Genomic DNA, 14,016 nt, shown 5'->3' with positions numbered 1-14,016 from the left:
TTAAAGGGAGAGCATTCGAATTTCAAATCAAGCGCCTTAACCATCAGGTCACGGGCGACTTATTTAGCGCCAACACATTTCTTTCAGTAAATTCACGACCACTCAAACGTGCGAGGATATAACTGGTAATTTTACGGCTGGAAAGATATGTCGTATTTTTACAAAGACGGATATTTGTTTAACGACGTTGTTAAATATGTTAAAAGACATATTCCAAACTTTACAGGAGCTTCAGTGTCTTTACTTGGCAGTGGCAACAAATAACATTGCAGAGCTTGAAGGATATCGATGGACTCGGAAATAACATCATAAGCAATTCGGTTTGTTTGTTTGAATTCCGTGCAAAAAATTACGAAGGCTACCTGTTCAAGCCGGTAATGATTTTGGAGTGATATGCTAGAGGGAAAATAGCTAATCAACATCTCTAACTGAACGTTTCGACTACTCTTTACCAACGAATAGTGAGACTGACTGTCATTTGTAACTCTTCCACTGTTTAAAGAAAGAGTGTGTGGTGACGAAACCTGAACCCACAACTTACTGGTACTAATTCCCAGACTTAGAAAATCCGTAAAAACGGCGCTAATTGCAAAATGAAGGTCACAAAACGAAGTCCTCTCTTAAAAACAAAACAAAATTGCGACGAATCTGGGAAAATATCGTACCATTAAGAAGGAACGTGAATTTGAGGTATAGGAAGGCCTCAACCAAAGTACTCACAATTTTTCCACAAAAAAATCAAAATTAACGGTTGGTTTTAAAGTGTCATAGGTTAACAAACAACAAAAACAAGTAAACACATCACTAATTCAATAATACTCAAAGTTGAAGATTTACTTTTATTCCAACTGAATTTGATATTTTCTTAAACTAAACAGATTCCAAACACTTATTGATGCTGCAAAACAACAAACTTGTTTTTTGAAGTTTGGCCTTTTTTCGCAATTTCTAAGTTTGGCTTGTTGTTATAGCTACAATCTCCACGGATAGTCGACGTAAACAAACCATTTTAATATATAGATAACTCAGTACTGGAGCTGTGTACGCACTAGAGCCGTAGAAACTTACGTCTCAAAGCACTAAATAAACACTTTTCCTTTGGGTGAGTGTGACAAGTTGTTCAGCTTAAATGGTTTCTATTTCTTTCCGTAAACGGAGCCTTACAATAACACTGAAAGAAGGTCCTTTTTTCTTTTATTTTCCCCACGACAGTCAAAGGGAAAAGGAGTATATTAGTTATCCATAGATAAACGCTCTGAGAGATTAAAGTGAATCTACAGTGCATGAAAAAGGTTGAGAAAGGAAACGGCTTGTTTATTTGTTTTTGAGTTTCGCGCAAAGCTATACGAGGGCTATCTGCGCTAACTGTCTCTAATTTAGCAGTGAAAGTCTAGAGAAAGGGTAGTTTGTAACAACCTTCCACCGTCAACTCTTAGGCCACTCTTTTTACCGATGAATAATTCGGGGATTGACTATCACTTATAACATCCCCACAGCTGAAAGAGCAAAATGTTTGGTGTGACGGGGACTCGAATTTGAGGTTACAAGTCAAGCGCCTTAACCACTTGGTCATGCCGGGCAGAAAGGAAACGGATAAAAAACAGGGCAAATATTTGTTTTGATACCATTTCACAGCATATGTTTAATCAATTTGTAAAGAAGCTGGTAAAATATAGGTTTACAAAAACGATAAATAAAGATATATTTATTTAACATTTTGTTTATGAAAGCTTAATTTAGCTTCAAAACTCAAATAAAGTGAGATATATTTGTCTAAGTGAAAATAATATTGATATGTTGAGAATTGGTGCAACTGTTAAGAAAAACATTTTTTTTTAAAGTTTTAGAAATGTGTATATAAGTTATCTGACTGAATACATGGTTGTTTGACTTGATAACACTAATTTATGGTGATAACAAACTAGACTTTCTGAAAAATATTTACATCTTATAAGATGTTTTTAGGATTCTCTGAATATGTTTAGAATGTGATGACCAGGTGGTTAGAGCGCTTGATTTACAATCTGAGGGTCGCGGGCTCGAATCTCTCTCTCACCAAACATCTTCGCCGTTTTAGCTATGAAGACGCAATAATGCAGCTGTAAATCCCCGAACTATTTGTTGGTAAAAAGAGTAGCCCAGTCACTGGCTGTGGGTGGTAATGACTAGCTGCCTTCCCTCTAGTCTTTAACTAATAAATTACAGATGGCTAGCGCAGATAGCCTTCGTGTATCTTTGCGTGAGACTCAAACCAAGCTTAATGCATACCTGTACCATGATTGTAAAATATTTTGTGTAATTAAAAAATCATTTCGATGCAATTTACACCTCAAAGTTGTGAAGCATATCTATCGGCTCTACATTAACAGGTTGTCACTTGCACTGATATGTGTGTGTGTGTAGCACAATTTGTTTACATCATTCTCTTGTTCGTAACTCGTTTTACTAACATATATTTCCGTATGTAGCTGATTTTACCGAGATCCTGTTCGTTTTGCTAGAATCCGGTTCGTGTACGTAGTTTGTTTTGCTAGCATCTAATTTCTCCTTTTACGAGCGTCTAGTTTCCTAATGAAGCTTGTTTTGGTTGCACCCAGTTCCAAATTTGACCTCAGCATTTGAGGTCAAATAATTTACAAATACAACATTTTACAAGCACATAAATGATTATGAGACAAAACATTAATGATAACATTCCTGGAAATTTCGTAAATGTGTAAATGTTTCTTTCTCAAACTAGAGATACCTTCATTACGTTCATGAAAAAAACAAAACTTACCTGGTTAATTATTTGGCATGAAGCGCACTAAATGTTAGTATTATAACATGTTTCGAGTTGCTTTAGGTAATCAACTATTTGTGGATATATTTATTGATGTTAACCTCAGAGAGGCTGAGACTCTTATGTGTCTTAATTTCAGACTATGTCTTGAAATGTTGAATTTAATTTAGTGAAGTTTTAAGATTTTATCTTGTAACGTGATTTGTATTTGCATTAACGACATAGCGAATAATAATATTCATTATCTATAACAGAGTTAAAGAAAATAACCATATTCATTGTTAGTTTTCTGTTAAGCACAAAGCTGCATAATGAGCTATCATGCTCCGTGACTTCACAGCTGAACCAGCAGGGGTCTTATTTATTAGCAAGTCAAACCATCATCACCACCAACAGCAACACGGAAAACTTAAGGTTTTGAATGTATAAACGCTGAAAATAAAAACTGTGAAGTGTAGCCACAAAGTTATTTGTAATCAAGATTTATGAGAGTTAATTTTAGCTGTGCTTCTAACTCATTGTAACATTAAAATATTTATAGTTTCAGTTACCATATATGCCAATAATTTTAGCACTTGTACTATAGTTGAGGCATCCTGATTTATACCACATTGCCTCGTCGTGTTTTGAAAGTATTACTAAGTTAACATCTCGGTATTTGTCGTTTCTGGCAAGAACAATTTTCTCCCTTTTTCTTTCATCACAAGAGTATTGGTGTATAATTTGTTTACAATACCATTGAGTTACCATAGTTGTATACAGAACTTTCGATACTTTGTCGTATTTAGATTTACTCACAATAGACGTTTGCAATTTGCATATAGGCCGACTTCCAAAGAATCCTCTGCTCTTCGTCAGAATTTACACAGGCAGTTTCAAGTGCATTAGAACACTCTTTGACGACATAACGTATTCTCCCAAAATGTCGGAAAACTGTTAATCTCACGTTAATATATCAATCGTTAAACTATTCACTCTTGCGACGGTTAATTTTCTCTGACGGAAAATCTCTTACACTCGACTTTATTTTTGGCTCTCTGTCTATCTTCTCATCACTATTTATACGTCTATCACGTAGGCCTTCTAGAAATCTCTATATTCTTGACATCAATGAATTACGCGCGACGATCGACAACCTTGACATCAATAACTTAAAAGCACAACTTTCAACAGTCTTTTGATTTTAATACTCTTATTGTACAAAAATAAACAATAATGGCATATTAACTCATAAAATAAATTTATTAATGCTACCTACACTAAACAGTCTTATATACCCGAAAAACAACAACATATAATTTCCATTAAAGGCCAACTCCTGCGGTTTACATTTCCAGTTTTTATAGCTGATTACAAAAGGCATTGGATTTTACTGGCCTCTACTGATTACATGCCATCTTAAAGTCTTGCCCTTGTCTTAGTTCTCTAGTGGCACAGTGGTATGTCTTCGGATTTACAACGTTAGAAACCGGGTTTCCACACCGGTGGTAAACAGAACACAGACAGACCATTGTGCAACTATGCGTTTAATTACAAGCAAACAAAAAGTGCTTCTATCTTAAAATTAAATTAATTACTCGAGAATTGTATGGCATAATTAGTCCTTCGGTACTGTTATGGTTGACCTTTATTTTACATTGCAATAAAAACAAGTTACAATTCATTAAAATAAAATATTACAAACATTGTTTTTACTTTTATTTAGTTCTATATTAAAATCAAATAACAGCCAAAGAAAGTATGTTACTGTAAGAAAAGCGTTACTATAACAGTAATGAAAGGTCGCGTGAATATATATCGAAGTTCAAAGTCATAGTGTTATATAAGACACCAAAACTACATCTTAAGGAAGGCGTAGACTAATTTATGCGATATTAATAGCAACATACAGGGTGAAAATGATGATACTTGGTGATATTGAATGTACAATGGCTACATTATTAATTTAATAAGTTTATTACTGTCATGCTTAACAAAAAGATTAAGTTTTTTTACTTATGTAGAAAAATAGGTGCTTGTCAAAATACCTAATCATCACGAATTTTCTCTGTTTTGGCAATAGTCTTTCAAAAAGTTAATGATTCGCTTATAACGCTTACAGCAATTCACTATTTAGCATACCGCGTATTTGCACGTTTACTGAAAACTTGGATCTTATTACAAATACTCAATACTTATTTTCATGACAAGAGAAAACCATTCTCTTCTCTCTACAACATAGTGCCTCTTCCTCTGTCATCCATAAACTGATGATGTTATTCGAGTACATAATTGAATTGTTTATTCTTCTACTAGAACTCCTGGATCAATATAGAGTGGAAGATGTTGTTTGTGTCAATATCATTTCTGTTGTTGATAACCTGAATTAACTATTTCTAACTGGACAATTATTTTGTTCTTTAACTACATTAATGATACTGATGAAGGAATTACATTCACTATGGAGCCCAATGAATATGAAATAGCATTCTTAGATGTTCTCCTTAAATACATGATAATAAGTTAAAATTCAATGTATTTCGAAAACCTTTTACTGTCAGCATACTACCATATTATAACACTAACCATTCTTTAACTTGAGAGCTATGCACATTTTACACATTTGCTAGATGTACTATTAATATATGTTTTGATATTGCAGATATAAATTATAGAAAATGTATTTAAAAACAGTTGCAGCAAATAGAGGTTATTGATAGAGCTTTCCAAACATGACAAATGTCTACAAATGAAGTACTCTGAATGAAACTCCATTGAAAACATCTTAAAACAGATTCATTACTATAACAATCTTTCCTGGGATTTCTAAAAAAAAATTGTTAAAACATACCGATTATAGGGGTTACAAGGTAGAGTTCATTCCACACAAAAAATTGTGAACCATTTACAAACACTCAGTGACCTCAAAAAGGCTGAAGTTTATAATAAAATTTACCAAATCTGTTGTATTTGCAATAAACTCTACATGAAATAATCAAAAAAGAAAATTCAAATCGAGATTAAAAGAACACCAGTATGATTTAAAACATGGTAAAACAATGTTAGCTACTTTAGCTGAACGTTTTTGGAAATGTGATAGTAATTATGACTGAAAAACAAATTTAAATATCTTAAAGGATGTACAAACAAACATATAAAGGAACTTAAACGAGAGCATTTGTATGATTAAAAACAGATTTTTGTGTGAAAGTAGAGACAATGGACTAATCGACATGCCTATTAGAATACTTACTCAACTTAAGTACCCACACATTTAATATGTAAATGATATCTGCTGATGTATTCAATTTATAATAAAACAACACTTTTTTAACCTCTAGTGTATGTCTGTGGGATTACAACCCTAGAAACTGGGTTTCGATACCCGCGTTGGGCAGAGCTCAGGTAACTCATTATGCTTTGTGCTTAATTACAAAAGAAAAAAAACTCGTGTAATTCTATAAATGCTTAATTTATTTCATATCTTTCAGGGATATGGATGGTTTGTTTTGAATTTCGCGCAAGGCTACATAAAGGCTATCTGCGTTAGCCGTCCCTAATTTAGCATTGTAAGACTAGAGAGAAAGCACGTAGTCCTCATTAGTTACAATCAACTCTTGGGCTACTCTTTTACCAATTAATAATGGGATTCACCGTCACATTATAACTCCCCACGGCTAAAGAGCATGTTTGGTGTGACGGGGATTCGAACATGCGACCCTCAGATTACGAGTCGAGTGCCTTAATTACCCGGTCATGCCGAGCCTAGGATATGGATGGTATTTATTTTAACTTTAAAAGAGACAAAAAGTCGTCACATGAAAGATTCACGATTTCGTTTCATATTCTACCGCAGAATAATTTGTATAAATTATTCGCATAAATACTTAATAGAGCAAAACATATGGATAAAATCAGAAAAAAAAGTAATAAAAATAATATTAACTCTTTGAAAATTTTAAGTTTTGTACATACGCCCTTATTCTAACTTATTATTAATGGAAAAATTCATAGCTCGTTGAAATTTACATGATGTCGTACTTTGAACAGAATCAAATCAGTTCTTTACTAATTTGTTTTGAAATGACGTATCGGACTATAAATTAGAAAAATCTCCGAACTTGGGTGATATACTAGCCATCAGACAAGCTTGCTCATAGGTGAAAATTTAAGGAACGTCTTGGTTCGCTACAAAAATGACCAGTTTAATTGTATTGATTAGATCAAAGGTTTGACCAAAAGAGGGCAGGTTTGTCGCCTCCTGATGTATGCAATGCACTCGTCACGAGCTGGTAAATAGCTTTCTTCGTAGACAAAAACTTCATCAGGGGCTCGTTGACGTGCGTATAGTGAAAGATAGATCGACATTTGCAATGAGACAGAATAAACAGGTATTACACTTGTAGAGATACGTGAGTGAAAAAGAATCCCATTTGTCTGAAGGCATAAAAATAAAAGAACAACAAAACTATATTTGTAAGATGAAGATTATTTTGTGAGATTTAATAAACACTGCAGTGGAAGACATTCTGATATCTTGCTCAGAAAAAGCCCAGTTGTTATAGTCTCCATTATATTACATTCTACAAATAGTTTTTGAATGTCCTGGCAATAGGTAAGCGACTTCCGAAGTCTTCCGATATTTGGTGTCAATGTATTTTTTAAGGTTCTTAAAAGTTTGTGTAGGTTTTGCTTACGGATATTACAAGTTTAAAGTTACTTGTTTCCATCCTAGAAACAGAATAATATTATTAATGGAATCGTACAATCATATAATTTTCGAAATACCGAAAACGAAACCTATGTCCAATAGTTAAGTTAGTTCTCTATGTTACAAATTATTTTTATACTTGCGTCTATCAGTATTTAACTTATAATCTTAAGCAGTTTTCTAAACAGTTTTTACAGTGTTTTTTAATTTGTCTTTATTTTCTTTCAAAGGATTAATGTTTTATTATTAACAAGAAAATTTTGGTGGCTTGGAAAAATGAATAACAGGTCCGTATTTGAAACTATTAAAATACTGTGATATCAGGAATTATTTTGTTTTCCGTTAGAACTAGCCAAATTGTCAGATATGTACATTTATTATCATTTATGGGCAAAATTTCTGTAGAATTTGATGTGAACAAATATTCTTTGTGAACAAAAATTAATTTACACCACAGCAAGAGGAATCTGATATTTTTTTCGAACAAATACAACACTTCCTTCATTGGTTTTGTAAAATAGCTGAAACTTTTCTGATGCTTAATTAATTTTATAAAGGTTAAAGGCTGGCACCTAATGAAAATTGGTACGTGTTAATACAGCACGCTCAAATGATCATTCTGCGCATTAACAATCATTATCTGTTTAACATTTACTAAACTACTGAGTAATAAACTGAATCCTTTTGTGATTGAATTATGCAGGACTATGTAATTAATCAAGTTTTCTCAAACTAATGGATGATATTATTCAAGAAGTAATCTGATGGTGGGGTTTTATCATACCCATTAACAAACAGAAGTACACCTATTTTCAGTTCAGTTCTAAGTGCTCAAGCTACTTTCTATAAAGAACAAACTTACTGAGCTGTGGACTATTTTTCCTTGATTTTAATATAACTCATGTGTTTACAAATAGACCTCTATAGATAGATTGCATGGGATTATTTTCATGTTCCATTATATTTTTATAAGTTTTTAAGATAACTTCCAAACTATTGTAACCTATGATTTTAATGGGTCTTTTTTTTGAAAATATCAGTTTGTGTTTTCCGTGTTTCATATTTATAATATGCGCTAGTGGTAGAACCAATTAGAAATCATTATGTTATCAACTAGCTATAAATTTAAAACCATCAGGCTCTCAACTTTCATTAAATAAAGTTCGCCAGTAATTCGGTGAAGTTAGTGTAAAATTATTGAAGTAATGTGTTATTAATTAAGAGAAATAAGTTAAAATTATTGATATTTAAACAATGAATTGAAATTTTGAACTCTTAAGTTCATTTTCATTGCTTATTTATCCTGATGGTATCGTACTGTATATGCAATATTTACAATATTATGAAATAATTTAAATGTCACTCACAAAATTGAGATACTTTGTTTTAAAAGATTTAGGATACTTCTGGGACTTAAAATGGAATATGAATTTTATTTCAGCAAGAAGACTTCATTCTGACGTAATGTTTCAAAACAATCCCTTTGAGAAGACAGATGTTAAATATATTAATTAACTGAAGTCAAAACAACAAAGAAAGACGTATTCATAATATAAATTCCACCATAAATGCTTATCTTTAGTGGCTGGAAATTGTCTTTAAAGAAGGAAAGTTACGAAGAGCTGGTAAGAGTTACTAAACAGCTGGTAATTTGACCATCCTGAAAAACAGAATATAGATGTCACAAGCTTCAGTAATTACTGCTCTTTCTGTGTTAATTGTCTTGACATTAATGGGCAACACTCTGGTTATTGCGGCTGTTGCTACAACACGTCGAATGCGCACTGTTACAAATTATTTTGTGGTGTCACTCGCGGTGGCTGATCTCTTTGTGGGTCTACTCGTCCTTCCCCTAGCGGTAATCCAAGAAGTTCATCACTCCTGGCCCTTAGGAAGAGCAGTTTGTGAGTTCTGGATTTCAATGGACGTGTTGTTATGTACTGCATCTATTCTTAACCTTTGTTGTATCAGCTTAGACCGTTATTTTGCCATAACATCTCCTATGTCTTATGTAGTTAAAAGGAACTCCAGATTAGCTGTAGTTATGATATGTGGAGTTTGGGTCATGTCAGCGTTAATTACGTGCCCTCCCATTTTCGGCTGGCATGACCCTGGTCGACAGAATGCCACTGAATGTGTATACAATAGCAACAAGGGTTACGTTGTATATTCTGCTTTGGGTTCCTTTTATATTCCCGCGCTGGTCATGGTCTATGTTTATTGGAGAATATTTGCAGTCGCTCGTAGAAGAGAGACAGTACTGACCACAGAAGTCAAGAGCTCCCTTCAGAAAGGATCGCTGGACAACAGTGATACTCCCAAGCTAACATACGAAACTGAAGATGACCCAATGCAGCCAACATCAGAAGGAAAGAATGAAGTATATGTTTTAACGGAGCCCTTTTGTAACGGAAAAGATCAACAAACAAGATATGACAAACCTGCTGGGAACCATATGTTACCTAAGTCGATTCCAATGTCAAGTAAGTCATATCTTACCAGTTCTGCGTGTAATCGAGCTACCAATGGAAGAAATTTTACAAAAACGCCACGATTTTCCACCACCAGGTGGAGAGACAGAAGCTGCTCCTACCGCAGCGTTAAGAGCAGATCTGGAGTAAGAGAAGACACAGTTAGAAGAAGACAGGGATACGAACAAGCAGCTTTTCACAGGGAACGACGTGTGGCGAAATCACTTTCTGTGGTCGTTGGAGGTTTCATTGTGTGTTGGCTCCCGTTTTTCACCCTGTACATCATCAAACCTTTCTGTTTCGATTGCCATATACCTCAACTTTTAGACTCCTGCCTCGTGTGGTTAGGATGGGTAAATTCTGCCATTAACCCCTTTATTTACGCCCTAAACAGTAATGATTATAAGAAGGCTTTTGCTCGACTGACAATAGACAAACTTCATAGAAGACCAAGACGGCGAAATAGAAATATTAACAATTTTACATAATTGGATGTATTAATTAATAAGAACGGTCATGAATTATCCCCAATACACTATTTGTCGCTGCTAATCCTGCTTGTTTCATATATGTATTTCGGGTAAATGAACCAAAGACATGAAAAACTGCACGTTTATAATTAATGTTCCAACCGTTTTATTGCCAATAAGGAAAAAAAATATGTCTATTGACTGATAACTTCTTAAAACACAAGAAAGATTTGTATAGATCATGTTTCACTGAAGTATTAAAGTAATTTGGAATTAGTATCAATGTTCGATTTCCTACACAAACAGGTAAAGCAACTGCTAGCTTTTGAAAGCTGCTGAAACAAATTGAGGGTATATTTAAATCTTATATAAAATATTTAAATTCTCTAAAGGATTTAAGCGTCTTATAAGAAATGTAAAAGCAAACAATGAGAGTCACCATCACTGACGACTTACAGCACGAGCTGCACATGGAATACTGTGTAAACCGACAGAAACATCAGACGTGATTGGTTGAGCAAATTTTGTTATGCAAATAGAGGAGTCAAGGAAGCTTAATGACAGATTTTAATGTTTACTTGAATGGTTTAAAGTAAGTTCAAGGATATAATTTCTTTTTTCTTAAGTATGTAAATAGCAGGTAAAATATCTACGTAGAGTCAAAGCATGTTTATTATAATACTCATGTATGTGTGTATTCCGCGCATTTTAATCCATTAAAACAAATATTTCTGTGTTCTGAGTGTGTTACGTTATCACTGAGACAGGTGTACGTTGGAACGTAATGAATACTTTCAGAAAATTAAGTACACAATATACGAGTAGAGTCTTCCCGAAGTTGTTTCAGCAAATGACAAATAAATAACTCTTGTATTTTAATTTTTAATACCGAATTTTAAATACGAACAGAGTGCTTTTATATAATAAATTTATTCACACACGTAGACATGAAAGAAAATAAAGCTAATATTAAAGTAAGTAATATGTCTGCTGAAGAATTCGAGTTTATTTCAATACTAGATAAATACAAAATACCATGTAAAGTAATCTGAAATTAGGTTTACACCCACTGTAACAGAACAACACTAACTTTATTGCAGGGTTAATAGACGCTATGCGTAATAATGGCCAAGGTATCCAATAGGCCTAATACAAATATGTACTTTTAAAAGACCAACGGTGACAGATAGTTTTACTTTAAAACTTATTTCCACCCACTTTCGTTTGTTTCACTACCAAACAAGCCCAAAAACAACGACAAAATATCATTAAGACACCAAGCAAGAGATGGACCAACCCATCAAATTGTTCATCTTTCTTCTTATCATATGAATACAAATGTCCACATTTGCACGTGTCCTTTCAAGTCTGATATTACTTTATTATAGTGAACGTAAACCTTAAGTTTGAGTTTATTTATCATAAGGCTGGAATTTTACGTAAGCACATATGTATGTCACAAGTACGAAAATAAGAAACATACGTTAGTTTACACTTAATCACAAAGCTATATAATGGGCTACCTGTGCTCTGCCCATCACGGGTATCTAAAACCGGTTTCTAGCGGTATAAGTTCACAAACATAATGCTGTGCTACTGGGAACTAAAAAAGAATTTGTGTTTGATTTTTGCGCAAACTATCCGAGGGCCATCTGCGCTAACCGTCCCTAATTTAACAATGTGATACTAGAGTGAAAGTAGCTAGTCATCACCACCCACCGCCACTCTTGGGCTATTCTTTTACCAATGAGTAGTGGGATTGATCGTCACATTATAACGCGTCACGCTTGAAAAGGCGAGCATATTTGGTGTGACGGGGATTCGAACCTGCGACCCTCAGATAACCTAGCCATACTAGACTCCCAACTTTTTGTACCATAGAAATACCACAATGAAACGAGTTTCAACTTCTCAAAGAGAAGAAAGTGATCCTGTTGAGACCTCGTAATTACAATGAGTCACGTGCGCTTTTTTAAAGGTTGTAAAAACACTTCTTGTTAAGTGAATTACTGGTATATACGACATTACCTGTTTGAAATATCTTTATTCTTCATTTACCTCAATATCGTTTGGCTGCGTGTTTATCTGTTAACCTAACTCATTATGAAATAACGATATTCCCAAGGATAAGAAACTTAGGAACTGCAAACGTTTTTATTTAGCAGTTGTGTAATAATTTGTTGAAAGTAGACTCTATTCATGTATTTCAGAACGGCTAGTGTGGACATTAACATTGTTTATGAGGAGAGAACAACGTTTCGACCTTCTTAAGTCATCTTCAGGTAAAAAAGAGAGAGAGTTTGAACGTGACCGTTGACGGACACATGTCTTAGAGACAAGAGTATAAATGAGTATGAGATTGTAGGGGGCGTTGCATGTAGATATTAGGTTATTAATTAGTATAGGTATAAAGGTGTTTCTTTATATTGGTTTAATTTTAGTTTTAATTGCTATATAAGTAGGGCTTCTTTGATTTTGCGTTTATTTATATTTGTTTCCCTACGTAATATCTGGGTGTTTTCCATGGTTATGCTGTCTTTATTTGATTTGCAGTGTTCAAAAACGTGTGAAGGTGTTTTTTAAATCCAGTTTCCATTTTTCTGCTTGTTTCTCCAATATAGAAGACTTGGCAATTGTTTCATTGTATTTTAGAAATTATGTTGGTGTTGTGTTTGTCAGTGCAGTTTTTATACAATATGGACTTTAGTCTTGTACCTGGTTTTTGAATAAATTTGGTGTTTAGTGGAATATTGTGTTTTGTTACCAACTTTGGAAAAACTTATAACATCTTCACACGTTTTTGAACACTGCAGATCAAATAAACACAGCACAACCATAAAAAAACACCCATATATTACGTAGGGAAACAAATACAAACAAACCCAAAATCAAAGAAGCCCTACTTGTAGAACAACTAAAACCAAATTAAATCAATATAAAGGAACACCTTTATACCTATTCTAATTAATAACCTAACATTCACCTGCAACGCCTCCTACAATCCCGTACTTGTTTATACTCTCGTACCTAATACATGTGTCCGGCAACAATCACTTGCAAACTCTCTCTTTCTTAACCTGAAGTTGACCTAAGAAGGTCGAAACGTTGTTCTCTGCTTATCAGTAAAAGTGTTAATATCCATACCAGCCGTTCTGAGATACATTTTTATTTCATGTGGGTTTTTCTTCATCAAGAATAGGCTGTATTCAGTGAGATAACCACAGGATCAAATTTTATGGCGTTCGACAGTATTAAAACGTTAACCCTAGGTGGCAGCTACACTTTAGAAAACACACGTTTATACGTTCAGTTTAACAGTGTTTGTTACTCTCTAATATTTACAAAGTCATTTGCACAGTGTAAGGTGGAGTACTAAGTAACTTAGGTAAACTCCACACAAAACGTACTCTAAAACCAATTGTTACAGCGAGGGAACGTCACTCATCGGAACGTGCAAAACACGTTTCTCTTAAAATCAAAACTTTCTGTCAGTTAGTCAAGGCGACAACACAACCAAGTTAAATATATTAATCTTTCCTGTGAAAGGTCCAAATCCTGATAGACGATACACAGGTGATGACAACGCTAAGATATGTAAGAAAT

General features: G+C 33.9%; 1 protein-coding gene across 1 annotated transcript; it reads left to right on the top strand.

Annotated features, from left to right (window-relative positions):
• The first annotated feature begins 7,100 nt into the window (after positions 1–7,100).
• Positions 7,101–11,112, top strand: LOC143251363 (putative G-protein coupled receptor No18). The gene is made up of 2 exons (XM_076502741.1): positions 7,101–7,376; positions 8,914–11,112. Exon 2 carries the CDS (start codon positions 9,151–9,153, stop codon positions 10,429–10,431), a length of 1,281 nt encoding a protein of 426 aa, XP_076358856.1. The 5' UTR covers positions 7,101–7,376; positions 8,914–9,150; the 3' UTR covers positions 10,432–11,112.
• Positions 11,113–14,016: the final 2,904 nt, after the last annotated feature.

Source organism: Tachypleus tridentatus, chromosome 1, assembly GCF_004210375.1.
Source record: "Tachypleus tridentatus isolate NWPU-2018 chromosome 1, ASM421037v1, whole genome shotgun sequence".
Taxonomy (NCBI): domain Eukaryota; kingdom Metazoa; phylum Arthropoda; class Merostomata; order Xiphosura; family Limulidae; genus Tachypleus; species Tachypleus tridentatus.
Note: the sequence above shows the minus strand (reverse complement) of the source record. Positions and strands in the feature narration are given on the sequence as shown.